The sequence below is a fragment of the Pleurodeles waltl genome, chromosome 12 (assembly GCF_031143425.1).
Source record: "Pleurodeles waltl isolate 20211129_DDA chromosome 12, aPleWal1.hap1.20221129, whole genome shotgun sequence".
NCBI classification, from domain to species: domain Eukaryota; kingdom Metazoa; phylum Chordata; class Amphibia; order Caudata; family Salamandridae; genus Pleurodeles; species Pleurodeles waltl.
Genome location: NC_090451.1, coordinates 513900424 through 513924663, shown reverse-complemented (window position 1 = coordinate 513924663; position 24240 = coordinate 513900424). Strand labels below are relative to the sequence as shown.

At 44.2% G+C, this 24240-nt stretch overlaps 1 protein-coding gene across 7 annotated transcripts in view; it reads right to left on the bottom strand.

The window, feature by feature from the left end:
- The window catches only part of KATNB1 (katanin regulatory subunit B1), a 434067-nt gene that overhangs the window by 117306 nt on the left and 292521 nt on the right, over nt 1–24240 (bottom strand). For all 7 annotated transcript variants that reach the window (XM_069217361.1, XM_069217365.1, XM_069217360.1 and 4 more), the window contains 2 exons: nt 16866–16988; nt 7767–7913 (listed from right to left, as the gene is read on the bottom strand). In XM_069217361.1, coding sequence (XP_069073462.1) covers nt 7767–7913; nt 16866–16988 — 270 coding nt within the window. The remainder of the gene's footprint in view (nt 1–7766; nt 7914–16865; nt 16989–24240) is intronic.

Here is a 24240-nt window from a genome sequence, read left to right as displayed (position 1 = left end):
GAGCTGTTTGCAGCACAAACCAGAAGTCCTACATTGGTTACCCTAAGCAGCCATGCAAAGACAGTTAAACATAAGAGACTGAAGCAGGGTATATGGTAAATACGGTGAAGGCCAGTACACAAAGAGTTTGTAGTACCAGTATACAGTTCATGGAGGGCTGTTTCTCGAAATTGGAGTAACTATTGCCACGAGAGCTGTCCCCTATATATCACCGTCTGGAAACGTTAAAATCACAGCTCACACTTTTGTCACACAGGACTCTTTCCCGGACTCCGGAGGTTGGAACCACGACTGACATATGCACACCTTCTGTAGCCCACCCCAACTTGGGTAGTATCATGCATAAGAGTAAGGCTGAGTGTAACCAGATGTCCACTAACTTGCTATATCCACCACCACAAGGGCTTGGCCCCACTTCAATTATAGAGGCGGGAAAACTCCAGCCTGGTAATACTGGAGGGACTGCGGGGGAGTGTAGTTTACAAGAACAAAAGGGCACGGGTGGCCCAAAGGAAGAGAGGACATGTACCCCAAGCCGAATACATATTGATCTCCCACCTGCAGCCTGTCCGTATGTGTCCATTTTAGTAGGAGTACCTCCCTTACGGAGAAACCAAACAGAATCTTATGAGGGTCTGTTCGACAAGGTCTGGGACTGGTTTGTCTGTCATGGGGGTTTTCCATTCCACCTAACTAAATTTTGCTGATCAGGAGGTTAGGTTGGATCGGACGTGGCCCTGTTCAAACTAGTGGAGTTTGTGTTATCGTTAATTTTAGATCACCCCTATTGGTGCAATGAAATGTTTGGATACATCAGTAAAGATCTCAAGAGCAGTTCTAATTCAGTGGTTCTACTTGGCTTTTTCTAAAAGCCTTGATTGTATACGTGTCCACCTTTGATCTGGCAAGAGGTTAAGTCCAATTAAGGTGGTCCCATTTATTTCCGAAATCCACCTCTCACGATTCTATCTCCACAGCAACCGGGGCCTTCCACCATTGCCTCGGACTGCACAAGGAATCATTTCTCGGTGCCAGTTGTAAATCATTTTGAAGCGCTTTCGGACATTGATTGACCAGAAGTAAGGTCCTCCTTGCCTATGCTCATGGAAACCTACAAAGGATTTGTTGATTCTACAGGATCTGGTGGTAAGACATTGTCAGAGTGGGGCTTACTTTTACTCTCAAGAGCTGGAATGTTGCAGGTTTAAGGGGAAGGTATTTGATCCAGGCCTTTATAGCTATGGCATTATTGTGTTCCAGGAGACATAGGCTACTTCTCCACCCACATATGATAGTTTTGTTTGTTACTCCAGTTCCACCATGCCATCCATTTGAGGAAGAACAAGGGGCGGACTTTCGGTTTGATTTCAGCTGAATCTGAACATAGAAGTATCAGTGATTGACTCGGGCAGCATTGCTTTTCCCGTTTTGCATATTAAGACTAATCTGAGGCCTTTCAATTTTTATTTGATTAATTTTCACAACGACTTCGCCAGTTCCAGTACTGTCTGTGTTTATTTTAGTGATTGTTTTGTTTTTAACATACTCTTGTCCCAACCATGCTTGATGTTCCAGCACAGCCTAAGCGTACTGTGTGTGGAGATTTTAATGTAAAATATATAAGCAGTGAGGATCTGGGAGAAAAGGGTCCTGTTAATCCTGAGGGCCTTAGCGAAAGGAGGGGATGGAGCTGGATTATTACTTGTCGAAGAACAAACTGGTAGATGTGGTCCCTTATTTTAAAGGGGACAATCAAATCTTACCATCATATAGAGGTAACAGATGGGCTTCCACTACTGATTAATTCTTTTCCACCAGAGACTTCCTTCCCTGGTTCTCTAGAAGTACCATAATTGAGACAGTTAGGGGTCACAATGCATTAGTGGCAGTTGGGCACTTCCAAGTACGCAAGGTCACCCCCCCCCCCACCCCCAAAGGAAGCAACCGTTAAGATCTTCCAACGTACTAGTGACTGTTTAAGATTAGTCTCTTACCTCAAGGAACCTAAGGCCACCCTTAGCTCATTACTGAAGACATTTTTGCCATTGTTTTTGGTATGCTCAACAGAAGGGAGTGGGGAAACACTGTATGCTCATTATAACTCCTTATACTCAGGCATTAAGTAGTTTTTGATGAAGGCTGTAAGGCTGGTCCAGAAGCTTCCACAATGGTTTTATGTATCATGCTATCATGCTCAGTCCCTAACTGCCAATTCAGAAGGGCTTTAATGTGTCACCCAAAGGACTCCAAGGACATTACTGAAGCTAGGAAATGTTATAAGAGGACAACCAGAAACAGAAATATTTTTTTAGTGAGCAAAGATTTGGAGCAGTTAGTGAAAGCTGCAATAGGTAATTGCAGTAAAGTATTTTGGGATATTGTTAGCAGGATCCGCTTGACAGATGCACCCCCCAACCCCGCTACTACGTTGATGTATAACTGGTCTGGCTTGGGTTACTTATTTTATTTATTTCTGCTAAACAAAGGTGGTTAAGTCACTACTGGATCTATTGAGGGTTAGACTTCACAACTCTACTCCCTTTCAGCTTACCTTATATGAGATTGAGGATGCAATAAGAGAAAGCCGGGAAGGGACGGCCCTGGGCCTAGATCAGGTTCCAATGGACATTTGAAAACTAACTCTGGTCTATGGGGCCCCTCTCTTAGTATTTATTTAATAATTAATTCAGTCTCACGATTTCTAAATCTTGGGTGCTATCAATAATCACCTCTATTTTCACGAAAGGTGATTGAAATCAGCCTAAATGCTGTCTCCCTATATCCCTTACAGGTAGCTCGGTCAAAATTTTTGGCAGAGTAATATTGCAACAGTTAATAGTTTAGGACATCCAGAATAACATTTTATCATCTTTCCAATATGGTTTCCGCCAAGGACTCAGTACGGTGGAGCAGTGTCTAAATTTACAACTAATATTCAGTAAATACACATTTGGAAAACAAGGTCTACTGTGCCTAGCATTCAAATATCTGTCCATAGCCTTTAATTCAGTAGGTAGAACCAAGCTCTGGTTAAAGTTCTTGGATATGGGCGAGGAAGTTACTTTTGTGAATTTTCTTTGCAATTTGCATGAAAACCTATCAGCCAAGGTGTGTTACGGTCCAGTCAGGGAAACCTCCAATACTTTATTAGCGAGAGGGTTATTTCGGGGATGCATTTTGGCACTCCTCCTGTTTATTCCATATGTCAATAGTTTATGCTTCTACTTGGAAGATAGTACTGTTGATGGAAATACCACAGTTCTGGTGCTATTTTCTGCCGATGACGCAGTTTTGATAGCCAGCACCTCTACAGCCCTGAGAAGGTTAATGGAGACATTTGTTATCTTTACGGGTAGTCTGAACTTAGTGACAAATTTCTGGAAATCCCACATTGTAGCATGTGGGCCTGGGAAGAAAAGCATAGTGGCCATGAGAGTCCGAGATAAGTCTATGAGGAATGTGAGCAATTTTAGTAATCTTGGGGTTACTTTTAATTCGGGTAGTTCTTGGAAGCCTCAACTCAATATTTCGTGTATGAAGTTAAGTAGAATTACCAGGGCTATTTAAATCTTATTCATTCACCTTTTAAGGGCTCACTGTCTTCTTTTACAAAAATCTTTAACCAGCAATTTATCACAGTGGCAACGTATGGAGCTGGAATTTGGGGCTATCAAAATCCTTCAGTTTTGTGAACTGAAGAAAATCGTATCTGCAGGTGACTTTTTAATCTTCCGCCCTTGAGTTAGTCTTTCATTTTACATGCAGAACTGAATTTACTATACATCTCTGAAAGGATTAGGTTGGCCCACTCCTGTTAAGGGTCAGCGCTTGGACCAACCTGTAGGCTAGTTTCAAAAGGGAGATAATCGCAAACTGCCTACAACCTGAAAGGGATCGCGCCATCCACCTGCTGAACTATGTATGTAGATCCTTTGATGAACTAGGTTTTCCAACTTTTTCCATGCACCACTCTCCCTAGTTAAATCAGATCATTTACTAGTGAAGAACAGTTTTAGTGCCTTCAGTTTAAATCAACGACTTGATTAAGAGTGTGCTAAAAGTTCTGTGCAGGATTATTTTTATAATATTAGCTTCACCAGGTCTTGCATTTGATCTATCTTTAGATTTGTCCAGATGGAAGAGATTGCTGCTTTTTCATTTTAGAGCAGCTATGGGGTGTAGATTATTAAGTTTCCAAGAAGATGTTTTAGAATGGAAACAGATTGCCTGTCTGCCCTTGTGATGGGTCTTCTCCTCAACCACGGTTGCAAATTTCATAGAAATTATTTTATTCAACTTCTTAAGCCAATTTTTAAAATATCGGCTATTAAGAAATGTAGCAATGCCACAATGTTCCTATAGTTTTTAGGAACCTGTGTAGTATGTTTTAGAGTATGCAACTTTTTAAAATTAGCAATAAATTGTAAGAAAACTATGGAGGGTCGGTAATCAGGCGAGTTTGGAGTTGTCTCAAAATTGATGAGCAAAGCAGTTATACTCAAACCAATAAAAAGTGTGTCTGGTCAATTAAGATAATGCATTTTATGAAGGACGGTTTTAATGTATGGCCATGAACAGTTTAAATATTTTATTGTATTACTTTTGTAAATTATATTTGTGTGGATTTGTTTTATATTTTATGGTTGGTAAACCGAATAAAGATAGTTTTTATTTATTTTTGATTTGACTTGAGTCTAGGAAACCCCCTGAGGATATTAGTTGTCTGTAGGGTGTCAGAGTTGACCAGTTGTTATTTAAAGTAAACCCAGTTGTTGAAAAACACTAGACAAGTTATTGTGAACACCTGTGCTTGCTGAGAAGTTTCTGATTATCAAGGGCCCTACGTATCTTTTCCAAAGGTGGAACAACGTCATGCACCGTGCTGCAGCCTTTATCAACCTTTGTCCCATTCCCCACACAATACAGGAATGAATTTGAAATATTTTGATTTTATTCTTTAAATCATAAAGAAAGCACAGTTTCTCGTTAGGGGGCCACAGGAATTATGAAACTTTTATAGACCCTTTCTTGCAGCATGTGATCCCAAACAAGGCAGTGAGGAGGAACATCACCAGTAAGAGGTGTCTTCTGCTCCAATGTAGCTGTGGCATTTGTGAATTGTCTCTTTTCTTCCTTCCCCGAGGAGCATCTTCCTCCTCTTTTATTCTCCTACTTTGCCTGAGTTGAGAGTAACACTGGTGTGCCGCTGCAGCGAGCATGGTCATGGAGCAGGGAGTGGATACAATAGTGTCTGTACTGCTATTGAAGTGTGAAATTAATAATGGTTCTTAGTAACACTTACTAGGGTAATCGAGTGGATGCTATATATCAGGAATGGGTGCATTCCTGACACACCCTGCTCCAATTGGCAGGAAGGAACAACTTCCTTGTGGCTTTCACCCTGTACTTCATCATGAAAAAAAGGGTGTGATGGGTGTGCTCTTGGAGTTTACTTGGACGTACTGCAGGTCACACTGGAGTCTGCCTCTTGATTGGTCTCCAAAAGATATGCAGGCAGTTGAGATGCAAGTTTCATATAAAGTGTAAATGAAGGCTGACCATATACAGGAATATCCATAGACAATGAGTCACTATTTGCTCTGTAATAAGACTGATCCCTGCTTTTGAAACATCTGTTTTTGTTTTTAAGTCACACACACAATGTGGGCGTCGACCACAACATCATAGTGAAATTATCAATGGGATATTAACTGCTGGTGCTGCCTAAGAGGTGGCAGTTGCATCCTGATGCTAATGGGAAGGGGGCCAATGGTGGGTCCCTTTCAAAGAGGTAGTTTACCATACAGTCTGTTTTGCTTTCGATAAGGCAGACAAGGATGCACCACAGAAGAATTTTAAAGATGGAGAAGCTGGAAATGCCAGTGGTTAAGAAGGTGGCTAGAGCTGACACCAAATGTAGCAAGAAAGACAGTGTGAATCTCTAGCTTCCTAGAGCTCCTGCAGTCTTTGATTTAAGTCATTTAAAAACCTTTTTTGAGGATTCCGAGAGAGCAAAACAAAGAGAAGGAGGCTGCTTCCTTCGAGAAACCGATTTTTAGGGTGCTTATTTTGACATGGCTAATCAAAGTATCTCCTCAAGCCTTATGCTATGCACTGTTTTAGTGAAGGTTCCTGGAGAAGCTGTTGCACCGAATCATCCCTGAAGAGGGAGCATCCTTAGGGGGTACCTCTAGGGTAAAGAATAAATGTCTGTCTGAAAGAGTCCTGGCAAAAAGTTCTGCCAGATTTGACAATTTGTTTTGTTAATGATGAGGGTGCAGGAGGAGCATGGTCTAAAGAGGATTTTTCTCTGGAAGCAACGGTAGAATAAAGCTAAGGTCTCCGTTAGCCTGGGAAAAAATAAACCTCACCAAAAGGTGATAGATGAAGTCAAATCGGGAACTGTGAGCCATAGGGGAAAGAAAGTACAGCCGAAAGATTGAAAATGTTATCTTAAATGAAGTGGGATCTTGCTGTGTCCAGAATCTACTCTGTAGACTAACTGCATATAAAGTCATTAATATAGTAGTATATAGAGGGAGAGGAGCACTCAGCATATTCACTTCATTGGCTGAGGTGAACGTGCTTCTAAATACACATTGTTGTTTGCCTATTGGCAAGCCATGTTTACTACTCTATTAAAATGCTAGGTATTCCTGCCTGGTGGCAGGGAATGATTTAGTGAATCTATGAATGATCCAGTACCGAAAATCACTCTAGTGCCCTCAGCACTGCAGCCTTTGATTGGTGCTATGGAACCTGTCTGTTGGCAAAATACCCTTAATTTGAGTCATCACAGATTTGATATTAGATTTAAAAGCCTCAAAAGCAATATATCAAGCATCCCTTTGGTCAGTAGACTGAAGCATCTTCGACCTTCAATTTCCCCATGACTGATAAAAACTGAAGACTGGGGATTGCTACATGACTGCAACCTCTTTTTGGTATGCCTCATATCACCAATTCCCACTGGAGGACCCTATGAACCTTGATGCAGATTGAGAGAAGGCAAAGCCAGAACCTCATTCTCAACCACCCTTGTCTTTTTTTTATTTTATTGACAGAGTAAAACGAAATTACATCTATAAAATGACCAGTATCATTCATAAGAAGCATAGAATTACAACAACAAAAAAGCGAGCAGGACGGTTTCCTTAACTCAACCACCCTTGTCATTTACTTTTTTTTGAGATTTCTGTAAATTAAATTTAAAATCAGAAACTATAACATACTCCTCACCTTCTTCCCATAATAGGCACAAAATGACAAGGTCTGGCCTTGTGTGAATACAATTATTAAATTCGTTGTAGAAAATAAAGCAGGGAGCCTTTGCTGCAGAAGGATCTTTAAAGAACAATCAGCCACATATTTCTGGCTCTTTTGAGAGCTGTAATTAAAGATATAGTCTGGGCCTTGGGCTGTGATACAGCTGAAGTTAACTATCAAGTCACAAGGCTGACTGCTTGAATGGGGTGGGTAATTTAGGCCTGAACCTTTTGTCAGGGAGCAGTAGAGAGTGGTGTAAATAAAATTTCTAGCTTAGAGGGTTGCGAATAGAAAGAGAGGTCGGCCAAAGCTATGAGCTAGAGGGACATTGTATGCAGTTGGGTAGGTGATACGAATTCTGTGTGTGAGAGGGCAGGAGTCAGAGCTCAGACTGCTGAGGCTCGACAGAATCTTGAAAATAACCACTTTTCAAGGGAGACCAACCGGTAACATGCAAGTTAGAGCCCCTGCCATAAATTTATCTCTTTATATTTCCTCACCTTGATATCCCCTGTGCTCCAAACGGCCCGCACAGAGTCCAGGTGTCGAGCTCTGCTGGTAAGTACCATGCACATTGTATCATGTCCTTTGCGGATCTGTGACATAGCATCTTCATCCACCACCTCTGACTGGTTTTTGTTTGACGGCTGGAATCAGAAGAACACATAGTTCAAAATGAAGGTTGTAAAGTTATTTCTGGGATGAGTTGGGACTGTGGGAAGTATAAAAAAAAAGTATGCAGAATAGGGGTTTAAGGAACATGTTACTTACCTGTAACTAAAGTTCTCCAGTAATGCTATCTTTTATAGATGCACATCCTTGATTCATCCTCATCATCAACTTGGAAGTCCCTGGTAATTTGGTAATTCACAATAGTAGTAAACAGTATTAGAAAGCCTGAAAGACTAAGCAATAATGTATATGTACTCTTAATTAAATAGCATCCATACTCTAACCAAGGAGGTGAGCTTCAACCTCCACCCCCTACAGGACTTTGTAGTTCCGATTTTGAAGCACAAGTGTGAAAGGACAGCTTTAAAGGTAGTCTCTTTTCTGAAGAGAATGGAAGGCTACATGCAATTTTAAGAAAGAAATCAACGATTTAGAAGAGGAGTAACAGATAAGTAACTTGCTTTTTGCTGGATTTGGGGGGATGCATGCAACGGTTTTAGCCATGCAGTGCTGTGCAGAATCTTTGATGCTGTGCAGCTTGGCCAAAAAAGAGAAAAAAGGTCATTTTGTAGGCATGCACAACTAGCATGCATAAACCTACAAAATGACAAGTGATTTGATTGTTTGTTTGTTTTGATTTACCAATCCAAGTTGGATTGGTAAACAAAAGAAAAAGAAAGTTTTATGAGCTGGTATGGGAAGAAAGGTGGTTGGGTGGAAGCAACACGGAGGGGTATGATCGGAATCATGGAGGGCTGGTGCAGGAAAGCAACAGGAGTGCGGGAGGAAACAACACTGGGGAACGAGTAGGACAGAGAGAAAAGTACACTGAGTGGAGGGTAAAGCATGAGAAGAGAAAGCACATCATCGAACTGGAGGGGGAAAAGCACAAGGGCAAGGAAGCAATGCAGGGAGTGAAAAACACGAGTGGGAGCACACAGGACTCCTGAGTTCCACTTGTGTAAGAATGTGTCTCTAAGCGAGATACTCCATGGACACTTCAACGCAAAGAAGTGTTGGCATTGAGTGTGCTCTACAGTAGTGAACTGACTGAGGCAAGATTTGTAGAAGAAACTTTGCACCACCTCTGGGTGTAGCTGCCACTCGTGATCCACTAGGCTCCAATGGCTGAGCTCATCTACCCTGGCGTTTGAAGAGCCCACCAGGTAGCTCACCATCAGGAAAAAACCTTGGGGGTCCAGCCATTTCCTGAGGCACAGGGACCGTGACCACACCACAATCTGTTTGTTGCAGTACCAAATGGGGGTATTGTTATCTGTGAGCATCTGTACCAGCCTTTCTTGCATGGAAGGAAGGAAGGCTGTCAATGCCAAGAAGATAGCCCTCAGTTCCAGAAGGTTGATATGGAGCCAGGACTCTGCCAGGAGACCAGAGGCCTATGATCTTGGTGGAAGGTGCGGCGGAGAATGAATGAAAAACAGGGCATATCCCCAACAAACAATTTTCAGGACCCACACATCCAATGTTATAGCCTGCTAACCTGACAAGAATTCATTCATCTGATCTTGCTTCTCAGTGGTGGGGGGGGGGGGAGGGGAGGAGGTTGGGGGAGGGGGTGGTGTGGGAGGGGTTGAAGGCTGGGTAGGTGGAAGGTGCAGCAGAGAGAGAATGAAGAACAGGGCATTTTACCACCAAACAATTTGCAGGACCTACCCATCCGATGTTATAGCCTGCTAACCCGGCAAGAATCCAAACATCTGACCTGGTCTCTCACCTGGAGGCTGTGTTTTACTAAGGGCAAGTTAACTGGATTTGGCAGGTGGGATTACAGGGCGGTTAGAGGACAGGGTGACCTGTTGACCTTGACTCGATGATAAAGCCAGCCATTAGTGAACTCTAGTCTGTGAGAGTCCTTTTACAAATAGGAAGGGATGTTAGCTCCCTGATCCACGCGGACGCTGGATCCCACGTCCCTGGCCACACAGAGACTAAGCAGCATGCGCAGCACAGTGACTGGCGGGGAACGGACGTGGCTGGGTGCCCCTTCTGTATCCACGAAAGGGGCGGAAAGCAGACTGAGGAGGGCTAGTGGCAGGTGTGAGGCCAAGGGACCGGGTCATAGCCCGGGAATCTTTAAAGCGCTCAAGCGTCAAGTCTGCTTTGTTTCCTAAGAAATGGGTGCCATCAAAGGACATGTCTATCAGAGTGGGTTGGACATCTACTGAAAAGCCAGATGTCCTTAACCAGGTGTGGTGCCTCACGACCACTGTTGAAGCAACCAATCTGCCTAGAGACTCTTTCGTATCCAGCCAACATCTGATTGTGAACTTAGCTGCATCTCTCCCGTCAGTAACAGCTTGGGAGAGAATGGCCGAGGCGTCTTCCGGGGACTGTGGTAGCACTTGCGCGACCGTGTCCCATAAAGTATGGGTGTAGCGGCCCAAGAGGCATGCGGTGTTCACTGACCGCAATGCCAGTCTGGAGGAAGAAAACTGCTTCTTCCCAAGGAGATTCAGCCTCTTGGGTTTGCTGTCCGGGGAAGCGGAAGGGAATTCACCATGTAATGTTGAGGTGTGGATGACCAAGCTCTCGGCAGTAGGGTGTTGGGTCAAGAAAGCTGGGTCGTTAGGCGCAGGCCTATGGCGGCGGGCTACTGTCCTGTTCACAGGTGCCCCTGTGCTGGGTTTGGACCTGGTCCCCAGCAGAAGATCAGTGACCGCTTCATTAAAGGGCAAAAGGGGTTCTGACATAGAAGCACCAGGCTGAAGCACCTCAGTCAGGAGGTTAGTCCTGACAGCCACTCGAGGCAGCTAGAGGCCTAGGACCTCTGCTGCTCTCCTTACCACCATGGAGTAAGAAGCCCCCCTCCTCCATAACCACAGTAGGGGAGAGAAAGCATACCAGTGTCAAGGAAGGTATCCAGACCGCTGGCTTCACCCAGGTCCTGAGCCCAGTTCATACGGTCTTCTAGCTGGTATTCTAAAGGGTCCAGTGACCCCTCCATACTGTGACCAAACTCGTACCCATTAGAAAAAGGGTCAGGATTCGACCTAGGGACCCAGGCCCCCGCTGATACCAAAGCTGGCAAAGAGTATAGGATCGAGGCCGCCCGGGTAGTCAGGAGCATCGACAACGGAACCATCGGGGAATGTCACAATAGTATGACCGACGCCCATTCGGATCTTGAAGAGTATCTCTGTGTGCTCTTCAGTGCCAAAGCTGCCGGCGCGGAACCCAAAGGAGCCCCTGCCAACCAGACATCATACAGTGATAGGAGTCGCAGGGCTTGAAGCCGGTCTTCCGTGATGACATCCTTGGTGCACCAAGAAGTAAAAAAACTTCAACAAAATGTCAAATGGCCAGTAAAAAAGTGACTGGTGGGGTAGCTCTCTTTGGATCTGCGTGGAAAGAAAATAACTGACGTCAGGGTGCCTGGGTGGCACCTATATACAAACCACAACGTCATGGCTGGCGACCACAATGCCTTAACCAGAAGTGGAGTTGACTGATGCCACCTAACTGCACACAGGTGTACTGCTCGAAGACAAAACTCCGGATCGAGATTGACGCCTCTGGGAAATTCTAAGGTAAGGAATCTGCAACTAGAGGTCTCTATCAGATATGCCATGGCTGATGTCCATTGTTGCCAGATCCTACACTTGCTGCAGTGATGAGGTTATTTGCAGTTTGCATGCCTTCCTTCACTATTTCCAGAAAATCCTCTCTTTTTTTCAGTTGAAGGTACTCCAGGTATTGACTCACTGAATCTCACACATAGCAATTATAATGTCCCATTAGGAAAAAGGAACTTGCAGCTTTCACTGTACTAGATGAAGTTAGGCACATTTTTCTTTCCAACAGAGTTTTTTTTTCAAGTCTTGTTCTCTTTCCCTCGCGGGTTAGAAGTTGAGCCAGTTGCATTATATTTCTTCTTCCCCCCAGCCACAGCCACTAATAAGGAATCTGCAAAAACCTTCTCCTTCAAAAATGTGGGGTGCCCGTCATATATATATATATATATATATATATATATATATTGTTAATAGGTGAAAACAGCACAGGATTGTTTTCAGGATCACCACCGCAGATGGTAACAAAGAAACCACCTGTCACTGTGTTGGACATCATGGGCTAGAGCAGCATTTAAGGATTCTTAAAAAAGCAGAGTTTCCTTTTGTGTGTATGCTTTGTGCTGGGACACCATTCCGTTTTCCCTTTTGCTCTAACTACAATGTTTGTAGAGTGGTGTTTGCGGTCTAAACTATTGTTGTGACTTGGATTGTGGCTCACTATCTAGTGCTGAGTTCTACATGTAGTGAACCTGTGATCCATGCATTGTTTTGTTTACCATTTTTGTGCAGCCCCACAGTAATTGATCCTACAATCCTTGTCATACCACTGACATTTATTTTTCTTTTATATGTTATTTTGTTATGCAGCACAATTTAGACACAAGGGCAATAGAATCACGAATACCTTTGCATGCATGTATGTGAACGAACAAGTTAATTTGCGTGTGTGTGAATGTGTGTGAACTTGTTTCGAGACAACATCAGGTGGCCACACACCTGGACTGCACATGTTTCTCAGGGTTGCTATTCTCCTTGTGAACAGTCCTCTGTCAGCCCTTTCGAGCTATGCCTGGTTGGATGATTTCTATGTTATTTCTTTATTATCCTAAAGTTTTTCAAGTGATAGGTGGGGTGATACCCCCTACCAGGTGTAGCATGCTAGCCATGGAACTATCTACAGGTCATCTCAGCTTGGAAAGCCGTATAAACCTAGAGGGGTCTCTTTACAAAGGTAAATGCACGTGTACATTTACTCAAGTAAATTTACTACTACACCCAGGAGTAACTTTATTACGATTCACCATTTCTGAGTGTAAAGCTACTCTTAGGTGCTAACTTGCATGCCTCTGCCTCTTTGTGGCACGTCCCACACCAGGATTCACAGGTGTAAAGTTACTACTCTTAATTATTCATATGAAGGTGGAGGCAACCTATGGTAAAGTAAAGGGAACAATAATAAAACTAAATAATTATTAAACAATATTTTTAAAACTTCATGTAAAATAAGAAAGTAAATTCAATCAAAATTAGTAATAACCAACAACCAAATTAATAATGCTATTGAACGTTAACTATCAAATTAAATGTTTAATCTGCAAAGTAAATTTAATATACCAATTCATATATGCTAGTTAAAATAATTTAGAAAAAACAGCATCACTAGCATGCTTATCTTATTCAGTAGATTTTATAAAAACATTTAATTGTAATTAATTTTTTTTAATTAAAATCTAATATGTTTATTTTTTTTACAGAAAGTTAATATTAAATAAATTAAATATAAAAGTTTTAAGCTTAAAAACAAAGTCCATGCCTCCATTGTTTTCAATTGGAGAATGTTGCAGTACCTGTGAATGGTCATGCGTGGGCTGGAGTACATCTTCCATTGGGTCCTTTTTGGCTGTAGTAACTTTAGAAGTACAGTTTGTGAATAACAATGGGCTTACTCTTTTATGGGTGGGTGGGTTTCTGTATTTGCACTTCGCTCCCCAAACACCCCATTACCCCTTGTTAACCCTCTCTTGTTTAGTAGTAAGCATTTCTCGTTTTTCTGTCATTCCCCCAGGTATTCCCACATTCACTACGAAAATGTACACCTATGTTTGTGGAGAACTCTGCATATGTGGCTTATATCACCTCCTCATAGAAAAGAGATAGGAGAGGCAGAGGTCTCTGCCAGTAGGTTTGTGAATAGCATTTTGTAGTGCATGAGTAGTACTACTATAGTACTAATAAAGTGCTACAAATCACAGTTTGCGAATAAGCCTCAGAGTTGTCTTAAGACCTAAGCAAAGTGGGCAATGGCCATGGGCCCCACTTTCCAAGCAGTCACGTGGTACACATTGGAACATTCTCAATACTTACCTTTACCTCTATAAGTCCAGTTCTTGACCCATTTTCTCTATCTCAACGCTTCGCCTCACCCCAATCTTTGAATCTCAGTGCTCTAAATACACCTCAATTACCTGCCTCTCTCTCCTTCATCTACTTCGCATTTTTTTCAAAAACATCTTTCTTTAACTCACCTCTATCTCACTCTCAGGACCACAATTCTTGACCTCTCATTTCTCTCGCTACCTCACCATTCTCTGCCTCACTTCTTACTTTTCACGATTTATTCACGCCTCGCCAACACCACATTTTGAACCTCTTTTCCCTCTACCTCACCTCTCTTACTACCTTTTCCATTACCTCGTTCTCTAGCATTTCTTCCTCGATCATTGCTCTCTGTACCTTTCTCTAGTTCAGGTTAGCCTATCTACCTCACCTTTCTCTACCACTCTTTGTAGTTCTCTTTACCTTACCTCTGTAACCACCTCTTTCTCTACCCCACCTCTCTCTTGCACTGCCTAATCCTCTTTCTACTTCTGTATTACCTATATTTTTTTTAATTGTTTATTAAATTTTGCATAGAACTATAATACTAGAACACAGTAAAAGGAGGGGGCAGCATTTGCCTATGGTTGTGGTAGGTACAACATTACAGCAAAAAGAGCGATAAATAGAAATGTTACCCATGCAATCGCAGAGGAGGGGGTAGAATGTGGAAGGAGAAGGGGAGGGACAGGGGAAGGGAAAGTAAAATGGGAGCACTCAGCTCACATATAGCAATATCGGGAGGGCATATTCATCAAGGTTTAACTCCAGCAAGATAAATGTACCAGGATTACATGTTCAGTGGCACCAGAACAGTTCTGTTAATCACTTCAGGGGGACATGGGCGTCGCAGAGTTGCCTGCCAGTGTGGTTAAGGAGGATGTCAATGGCGCCCAGATGTCCTGAGGGCGAGAACACGCCAGCATGAGATCCCAGTAGTTCTGTAATTGTTTTTGGCGGTATGCCGTATCACGCCGCCAGTCTGACTTAAGCAGCTATCGGCGTCTCCCCGAGCACTCAGCCAGTAGACGTTTCACCAGGAGAAGCAGCATTGCAACCAGCCTGCGCCCATCATCTGGGACCTTTTTGACAAAGCCCAGCAAGGCGAGCAGGGTGAGAACATTCAATATCACACAAATCAAGCATAGTCTCAATAGCAAAGACCTCCGCCCAGAACGCCCTAATTCCGAAGCAACACCAAGCAAGATGCAAGTCCGCACAAGCAGTCACTCATCACATGGAGAGTGCATCTTCGTGCAGGAAAAAGGTGCACAGGTGCGCAGGGGAGTAATACAGCCTGTGTAAGAATTTAAAATTAAGCAAGCGTAGCCTGCAGTTGGGGGAAGAGGCCTTGCAATTGCCTACAACTGTATTTCCTTTGGGTATCAGTAATCTGGGATCCCAGGTCGCCAGACCACTGCAGCCGGGCTCAGAGTGTACACACCGGCACCGAAGTCTGCATTGTAGCATATAATTTCATAATCAGGGAGCAGGGGGGAGGCCGTGGTGAGTGTCACCTCTGAACCCTGCAGTGTCTCTGAAGCCTGTGGGTAGGTACTATGCTGCGCCTCCAGTGCCGCTCTCAGATGATAAGTGAATCTATGTCTGTTGGCACTGCAGGACCCGCTCCAGTTTTACGAAGGAATCATCCGGATATACTATACTATACTATATTGCAAGGATTGGAGTCTAGTGCGGCATATGCACAATTGTAATAAAGTTCCATGTCAGGGGATCCGAGGCCATCCTGCTCAAACAGGAGATTAAGTAGTTCCCACTCGGCTCTAGGTGCCTTGCCTGTCCAAGCAAGCAAAAAGCAAAACAAGACACGAGTGCAAGCCTTGACAGAAAGTGAATGGTAGGGGAAGAGGAAGATTTACAAATAGATACAGAAACTTAGGGAGTATCATAATTTTAGCAATAAAGAGTCAGCCTGTCACGGAAAGCGGCAGCCTGAGCAACCTCTCCAGACAGTCCTCCAAACAAGTGAGGGCCCAACCATAATTGGCACGCCACAATTCATCCAAGTCTGTACTTAACCAAATTCCTAAATGGTGAACCAGTTCAGTAGCCCAGAATAATGGGAATTCCGAGTTATACGCCTCCGTCAAAATCGTAATTGGAAATATAATAGAGTTAACCTTAATACCCGAAAGGCCTCCAAACAGAGTAAACTCTCGGAACAGGGCATCTAAATTATCACATGGGTTGTTAACACAGAGGGTGACATTGTCAGCATACACATACAAGGATACCAACAAAGCCGAGGCGTGAACTCAAGTCCCCTATGTGAATGATGCTGGCGTAGTCTTGTCGCAGGGGGCTCCATGGTAACAGCAAATATGATAGATGAGAGAAAACAGCCCTACTGGGTGCCCCTCATCACAGAGAATTGGTCCGAGGTCACACCGCTGATGCGCAATCAACCCACATACGTGTTTTATAAGAGGCCAATTAGTCAAAGAAACTTAGGGATGAAGCCCAGGAGAATCAGTAGACTAAACAGGTAGGGCCATTTGAGTGAATTGAACACACAAAAACACAGAAACAGAACATTCTGGAAATTGATAACTCTCTTAGAGAATGCGAGTGTAGGTAAAACGTGTGAATATAAACAGGAACTAAATTGCGGTCATGTATTACCTTAATCTTTAGATCATCCATTTTCAGAAAGCAATTAGTGTTTTGCTATTATAGTTAAGGATTTGAATCTGGGGCCAATTTGGGACCTGTTTCAATATCCGTTTTTAATTACATCCGAGTCCGAGACCCGAAGGGACCTGGTCCACTTAAAGCCCTGCCTATTTTATTCTGCTCCGTTCCCTAACACACACATGCATACTAGAATATCATCACAAGCGTAAAGGTTCCAGCGCTCTGTAAAAGTGTACTTATACAGTTATCAATTTACCCTTCTTGTTTTTAAATCATACCTTCCTCTAAAGGTGAAAACGTTGCTTGCACAAACGTGGATTCCTAGTTTTACATGAACCATTCTCTTTGAAAAGTTTCACTCACCGGGAGGAAGTCAGAAGCCTTCAGCCCAACAGGTTCAGTCCGGGTGATGGAGATGATGGGAGATTCAGGAACCCGTTCGTTAGGGGTCGAGGAGGCTATAGGAGCCTGTTGCAGATGCTCTGGCTGAGATTCAGAAATATGTAAAAACAAATAAAAAACAAATTACTTAGCTGATCAATTGGAGGTGCCTGTGAGGTTGAAATAGGCACCTAATAAAGGTGGATACAATTATCTATTGCTTTAAGTGTGGCACTAGATAAAAGACCCATTGCTATCCACAGGAAATTGCCTCATGCACCTCTGGTCTCCACATGCAGACTGGAACAACGCAAGAGGTCGCAAGCGGAAGACACCACATTAAGGTGCATCAATTTCCTGCCTGGAAGAAGTGCACACTTCTCTGGTGGGGGCACACTACTGGTACGGCTGTGGTCCCATAGTCTGATAACAAGCCCTGGTAAGCTGAGGACATTATGCATGATACAATGGTTTAAACCAAGTAATTTAAAAATGCTTATTGTCTTCGAATCTAACAATAGGGTTTGTTGGTAAATATTTGTTTTATATTCAGCAATTTTCCCAGTGGGTACAAATATGCACTTTTCCTCTATCGTTTTTTTTTGTTAGATGCATACCGGTCATCGATATGCAGAGCTTTGTAATATGAGGTCCTATGTGTGATGGCTTCTGTACTTGTGAATGTTAAAACCAACAACATATATTTAGGCTGTCCTGTCTTCAGTGTCTATTTTTTGGGATAACATTAGGTACATTCCAGTGTTTCCCAAATTCAGTGGTTATCAGTCTTATAGTGTATGTATTTTGGTGCTACAAAAAACACTGATGGGTATGGTACCATTCCAGTGCTTATAAAATACATTCACTGATAAGACTTTTAATGCAGCTGGACTATGTCTAACACAAAATGATTTTCACAATAGTGTCTTCCCTTGTACACCTCACAATCCACATTCTGACCATCGCAGACGTCGCCCCAGATGAAGATTTAGCTTCAGACCACCACATCCAAACCCTTGCAAGACACGTTCTTTATTTGCATCTCTGAAGGTCAGTTCCAAAAGTTGAATTCAGTAGCATATCTTCTGTGCTATAACCCCTCCCTCCTAGTCACCTTGGAGCAAACACTTGCCTGTCACAGGAGTCTCTTTACAGCTTTTGTTCGGTGTGCAGAGCTTTTAATGTGAGGTGGAGCAATGCCTGCCTCTCCTAAATGTCTTTGGAATCAGCCTACTATTACCATATATCACTCCTATATTTGCAGCGTCTTGCATCAATACCAATTACATCCACTAGAGTAAACCAATCTCTTTTTGGAATTGGCAAGTGTGTCAGTCTTCGAAAAGGTTCACTGCCGCCATTACATGCTACATTGCAGGGCTTCTGCTGAGGAGCTGCTATGGCAAACTACTATTATAGAGAGCTATCAGACCAGAAGACTACCTGAAGTCCTGGTCTAGATTCTGACGCTCCTGGCTCTAGTATCATCCTGCAGAATGACAAGTCATCCTGAACCAGTGGAGATCACAATAATACAGCACTTTACAATGTGCACCAAACTCACTTGCTGTATTAACCTGATTTCTTCCTTCTGCAGGTGCATTCCTTGCAGGCAGGAGGAAGCAGTTAAAACAAAACAGGGACTGGCGTGGACTTGGCAGTGATTGGCGTCTTAGTTGCAGTAGACAACAAAGTGCTGGATCGAACTACCTCGAATTTTCATGAGTTGCTTTGCCTTGATGTACAAATACAGTGTCAAGAATTCTTATTTGAGCATAAGAACCACCAACCTAGTGAGTGTGGCTCAAGAACATTGCTGATCCGGGAAGACACCTCTGTCAGGCAGAGTACATCCAAAACCTACTTAATGTTCAATAAATTAAGCTGATTGTGACTGCAAAACTGCTCCCCTGCTGGTAGCAGTTGTCCACATCACCTTACTAATATCTCTGGGAGGGTGGGGGAGAGAGAGCGAGAGAGATAGAGATATACACACACACTTCCCTGTCTTGGGTAGTAGGTGATCCAGGGTGTTTACTGGAAGGTGGGGGGAATTGTGCTCCAACAGGTTGCATCTCTGCTGGGGCAGAGGTAGCTTACCTCTACCTCCCACCCTCCCCAGTGTTGTTTATCCAGCCCTCCTGCCCTCCACGTGTTGCTTTATGACTGTCCCTCACTGGCAGCCCTCAACATTTTGAACATGTGCAGCACTTAGCCTGGGATTGCACAGCACCTGGTAAGAGTATACAGCCAAAATATTTTTGTAGAGGGTGCTACCTGTGTGCCTTTCTATAGCATTGATACTTATTTAGAGCTGCCCCGCCACAGTCTAATACTGATATATGATTTAACATCTACACCTTAAGACACAGAACGCTAAAGAATAAACACAAACAGCAGGTCTCCAAAAAAACAGCAGACACACGTACAAGATCCTGTCTTGGAAAAGCACCTGAACTATAATGGTGTCAGAACTTGCATATTCAAAAATCCATCTGCCTATATATTCATCTCAGTAACTTAAGAACCCACTTCAGAAATCTGTCTGTAAAGTATATGTCACTCAGGCCTTAACTGTTCATGTTCTATGAGAGAGGGAGGCTTGCTTTATTACTGCCATATTTTCCCTGTTCTGTCAGGTAGTAAACCTTGTTCTGCTGCCCCATTTATAACTATTCTGTGATGGGACAGGTTTGTGCTGATGCTTCACTAGCTGTAACTTCCTCAGAAGTTGGGACGTCTGCACTGTTTCTGCCTAAGGAGCATCTGTTCTATGAAGAGGGGCGTTTCCAGTGCTGCTGCCCTATCTTCTAAAAATACAAAGGATATTTTGAATGCACTTCCATAACACGCCGCCCAGACTTGTTAGAAGCTTTTGTTAGACCCTGGGAAAACACCATTTGTGGACCTCTGACCCAGAGACTCTGGTTTCAATCACAGCTGCCCAGCTTGACCATCCTATGTGGCTCTGGGAAATTACTTTTCTTCCCTCTGCCACCTTTTCTGTGCTCTTGACATTTGAGAGCACCTGAAATAATTCAGTTCAGGATGTTCACTATACAAAAACATCTCTCATATATTGTATAAAAGATCATAATGTTGCTTTATCAACAACAACATTAAGGGCCTTGTAGAGGTGACACTAGATAACTGTCTTGCCTCTTGGATCATTCTACCCTCTCTTCCAGCACTGGGAAATGTTTTTTCTGAAGTACGTCTGCGCCTAACAAAATCCGATTCACATTCGCTAATATAATTGACATTAGGGCAGACAGGAAACAAATGTAATACTCATGCAGGATACGAATTGCACAGTGTGTAATCAGGAAATTTAGTTTCAATCCTTTCTTCCAACCTTGACCAAACAGTGTGACCCTCATGATAACTTTTCTTCCCCGGCGCCTTCTTTTCCAAGATCATTGTATCTGGGAGCACCTTCAAATAATTCACTTGTACAACAATCTATCTAGTGCATGGGTTACAGGCCCTTCTGTTTCTCCATAGGAGAAAGAAGACAATTAACATGGCCCTTGACTCATTAATAAAAGTGTCACTGCAGAAATTGGGTGGTTCACTAATTTTTTAAAGGCCACTCAGTTCCATGATATAATCTAAGATGCTAAAGTGAAACAATCCAAAATGAACAAGTTACTTACTTTAGGTAACCCATTTTCTGGTAGAGCCTACCGAGCTGCAGATTTTTGTTGACCAGTACCCTGCGCGCACTGTTAGGTGGCGTTGTCTGGATCCGCATGGCGTCATCAGCGTCTTTGGAGCAACCTGTGATGTCACGGTCGCCTATAAAGGCACCACCCTGGTGCGCGTACGTCAGTTCTTTTACCCACGAAATTCCACACCAGAAGCGCAGAGTCATGGATAGAACCAACAGTTTGTCAGTGCAAAACTAGGGCCCTGAAAGGGATAAGGTTTAACCCTATTAGACAAATCTACAGAGTGGGGAGGCACGGGTGGCTGTAAGGAATCTGCAGCTAGATAGAGTCTCTACCAAATAATGCATTACCGAAAGTAAGTAACTTGTTCATTTGAAAGAGACTTCTAGCTGCAGATCCCTTACCTTAGAAAAGATACCCAAGCCATACCTCCTGACTGTGGGCTGCGGATAGATCTCCTTTACACTAAAATGTCCTGTAGGACCAAAGGGGCAAAGTGCCTGTCTTTTCAGACCTGACTGTCCAGGCAGTAGTGTTTTGACAACTTGTGCAAGGATGCCCAAATTGCTGCCTACAGATATCCAGGACCGAAACACCTCGTGCTAGTGCAGTGGTAGCAGCCTTTGCAATGGTGAAATGAGCCCTCAGAAGGCTGCTTCTTGGCCAGTGCCTAGCAAATTTTTATACAGAGAAGGACCCAGTGCAAAATGGTTTGTTTCTGCAGTGCCCGACCCTTCTTTGCTCCCATGTATTCCACAAAGAGTTGATCATCCACCCCGAACTCTTTTGTGGAGTCAAGGTAGAATGACAATGCTCTTTTTTGGGTCCAGCTGGTGGAGTCGCTCCTCTTCCTTAGAGGGATGCTGAGGAGCAAAGAAAGTGGGTAGGGTGATATTCTGACCCAGATGAAATGGGGGCACCACCTTGGGGAGGAAAGAAGCACGAGTTCTGAGTACCACCATGTCTGGATAGATAGTGAGATACAGTGGCTTTGATGACTGAGCTTGCATCTCACTCACCCTACTGGCAGATGTATTGCCAATAAGAAGGCTGTCTTGATGGTGAGCAGCCAGAGGGGACAGTTGTGTAAGTGCTCAAAGGGAGCACACACAAGAAGTGTGAGGACAAGATTTAAGTCCCATTGAGGCATAGCGACGGGTGTAAGCGGAAACATATGTACAAGCCCTTCGAGGAATCTATGTACAATGGGAGATTTGAACAGTGAAGGCTGATCAGGCAGCCGAAGGAATGCCGATAAGGCAGAAAGATAGCCCTTGAGAACCCAAGGCAGAACCCTGCTGGGCAAGAAATAGTATAAAGGAAAGGATATCAGAATGAGAAGCAGAAAGAGGATTAATAGTTCTTTCTGCACAATAATGTACAAAACGTTTCCAACGGCAGGTGTATACCATTTTAATGGAGGGAGCCTGGCTACCAGAATAACTTTACATACTTTGGGAGGAAGGTTAAAAGCAGTCAACTGCCGCTGCTCAATCTCCATGCATGAAGGTGTAGAGTTGACCGGTTCGGGTGGAGAACCTTCCCCTGCTGCTGGGACAGAAGATCCGCCCAAAGGGACAGCCTGATCGGAGGATTGATGTTCATTTTCAGAAGCTCGTGATACCAGACTCTTTGTGCCCACTAGGATTACTTGGGCCCGGTCGTTCTTGATCTTCTTGAGAACCCTGGGCAGAAGTGGTATGGGTGGAAAAGTGTACAGGGGGCCACTCACGCCGAAAAGTGTCACCGAGCTACTGCCGCCTTGAGAACTCCAGCGCACAATACTACTGACATTGCACGTTCTCTGAGGAGGCGAAAAGATCTAACCAAGGCTCTCTCCACTGTTGAAAGAGTCCTTGCCCTACCTCTGGGTGGAGACACCATACGTGATCTGCTAGGCATCCACAGCTGAGTTCATCCACCCTGGCGTTCAGAGAGCCTACCAGGTGTTAAACCACCAGGGTTATGCTCTGCTGTTCCAGCCATGTCCAGAGACGCAGGGGGTCCACAACCCCACACCGCCCTGCTTGTCGCAGAACCACATTGCAGTATGTCAGTGAACACCTGCACCATCTCCCCTTTACAACCGGAAGAAATTATTTCAATGCCAGTCGGATCACCTGGCTCTCCAGTAAACTGATATGGAGTCCGGATTCCGCTGGAGACCAGAGGCCTCTGATCTCCACCTCTCCAAGATGGCCGTCCCATCCCAAAAGTGACGCATCTGTCACTACTGTGAGATCTGGTTGAAGAAGGGAGAGGAGTCTGCCTCTGACTCAATCGCAGTTCACCAACCACCACTGCAGGTCCTTTGCAGTTCCCTCCGAGATCTGAACCATGTCAGTAAGATTTCTTTGACGCTGTGCCTACTGGAACTTCAGGTCCCACTGCAGAGCCCTCATATGCCACCTGGCATGTTTGACTAACAGGAGGCAGGAGGCCATAAGGCACAGCCGCCTCAGAGTATGTCTCACCGAAATTCCGGATAGAGGCAGAAACCTACCCTAGACTCACTGCTCAGGAGGATAAGCCCAAAACTGCACTGTGTCCAACACAGCTCAGATGAAAGGGAGCTTCTGAGAGGGAGTCAGGTGTGACTTTGGGACGTGTACAGTGAACCCAGGGAATGCAGGAGGGTCGCTGTAGTCTGAAGGTGGGTGATGAGAGCCTGGGCGTAGGAGCCTTGAACAGCCAGTCGTCGAGGTAGGGGAAGACTGAAATCCCTAACCTGCGTAGATGAGCAGCTACCACTGCCATCACCTTTGTGAACACCTGAGTGGCACCCGTAAGACCGAAAAGGAGCACAGTAAACTGAAGGTGCTCGTGGCCCACCTTGAACAGCACGTAACATCTGTGGACAGGTAGAATGGGGATGTGAAAATACACATCCTGCAAGTTCAGCGCTACCATCCAGTCTCCTTGGTCTAGGTCAGACAAGACCTGAGCAAGTGTAAGCATCTTGAATTTCTCATTTTTGAGGAAGAGATTAACATCCCGTTAATCCAGAATAGGACGAAGACCCTTGTTCTTTTTGGGAATCAGAAAGCAGCAGGAATAACACCCACTGCATACTTCTGACATTGGGACCCTTTCTATGGCTCCCTTGGGCAAGAGAGCCGCAACTTCCTTGCGGAGCAAGGCTAAATGATCTTCCATCAGCCGTTCATTAAATGGAGGCCTAGAGGAAGGGAACGACTGAAAGGGGAGGGAATAGCCCATCTGTATGATCTGCAAGACCCATTTGTCCAATTTTATGGACCGCCAGTGAGGGAGATGAAATTGAATCCTCCCTCCAACTGGCCGCAAGTGGTCTTGCAGAATCATACTAGGAGAACTTGGGTGCTGTGGAGGAGGGGGGGTTTGGCGGTGGCCGACCTCTGACTAGGCCCTCTGGGTCTGAAGGTACCACGATCTTGTCTTCGTACTGGATGTTGAGTTGACTGAGGACGGTGGCTGATTGGTTGGTGGCATGGTATCACACCCCTTATGAAGCTTCGAAAGGGGCGAAAGGCAGACGACCAGAGACTAGGATTATCCGGAGCTGGTCCATGGTGGTGGCCGACTGTCCTATTAACAAGAGCCCCTGTGCTGGGTTTGGACCATGTCTCCAGCAGGACATTTGCGTGGGCTTCATTAAAGGGTAACATCAGTTATGATGAGGAAACCCCCGGATGAAGCACCTGAAT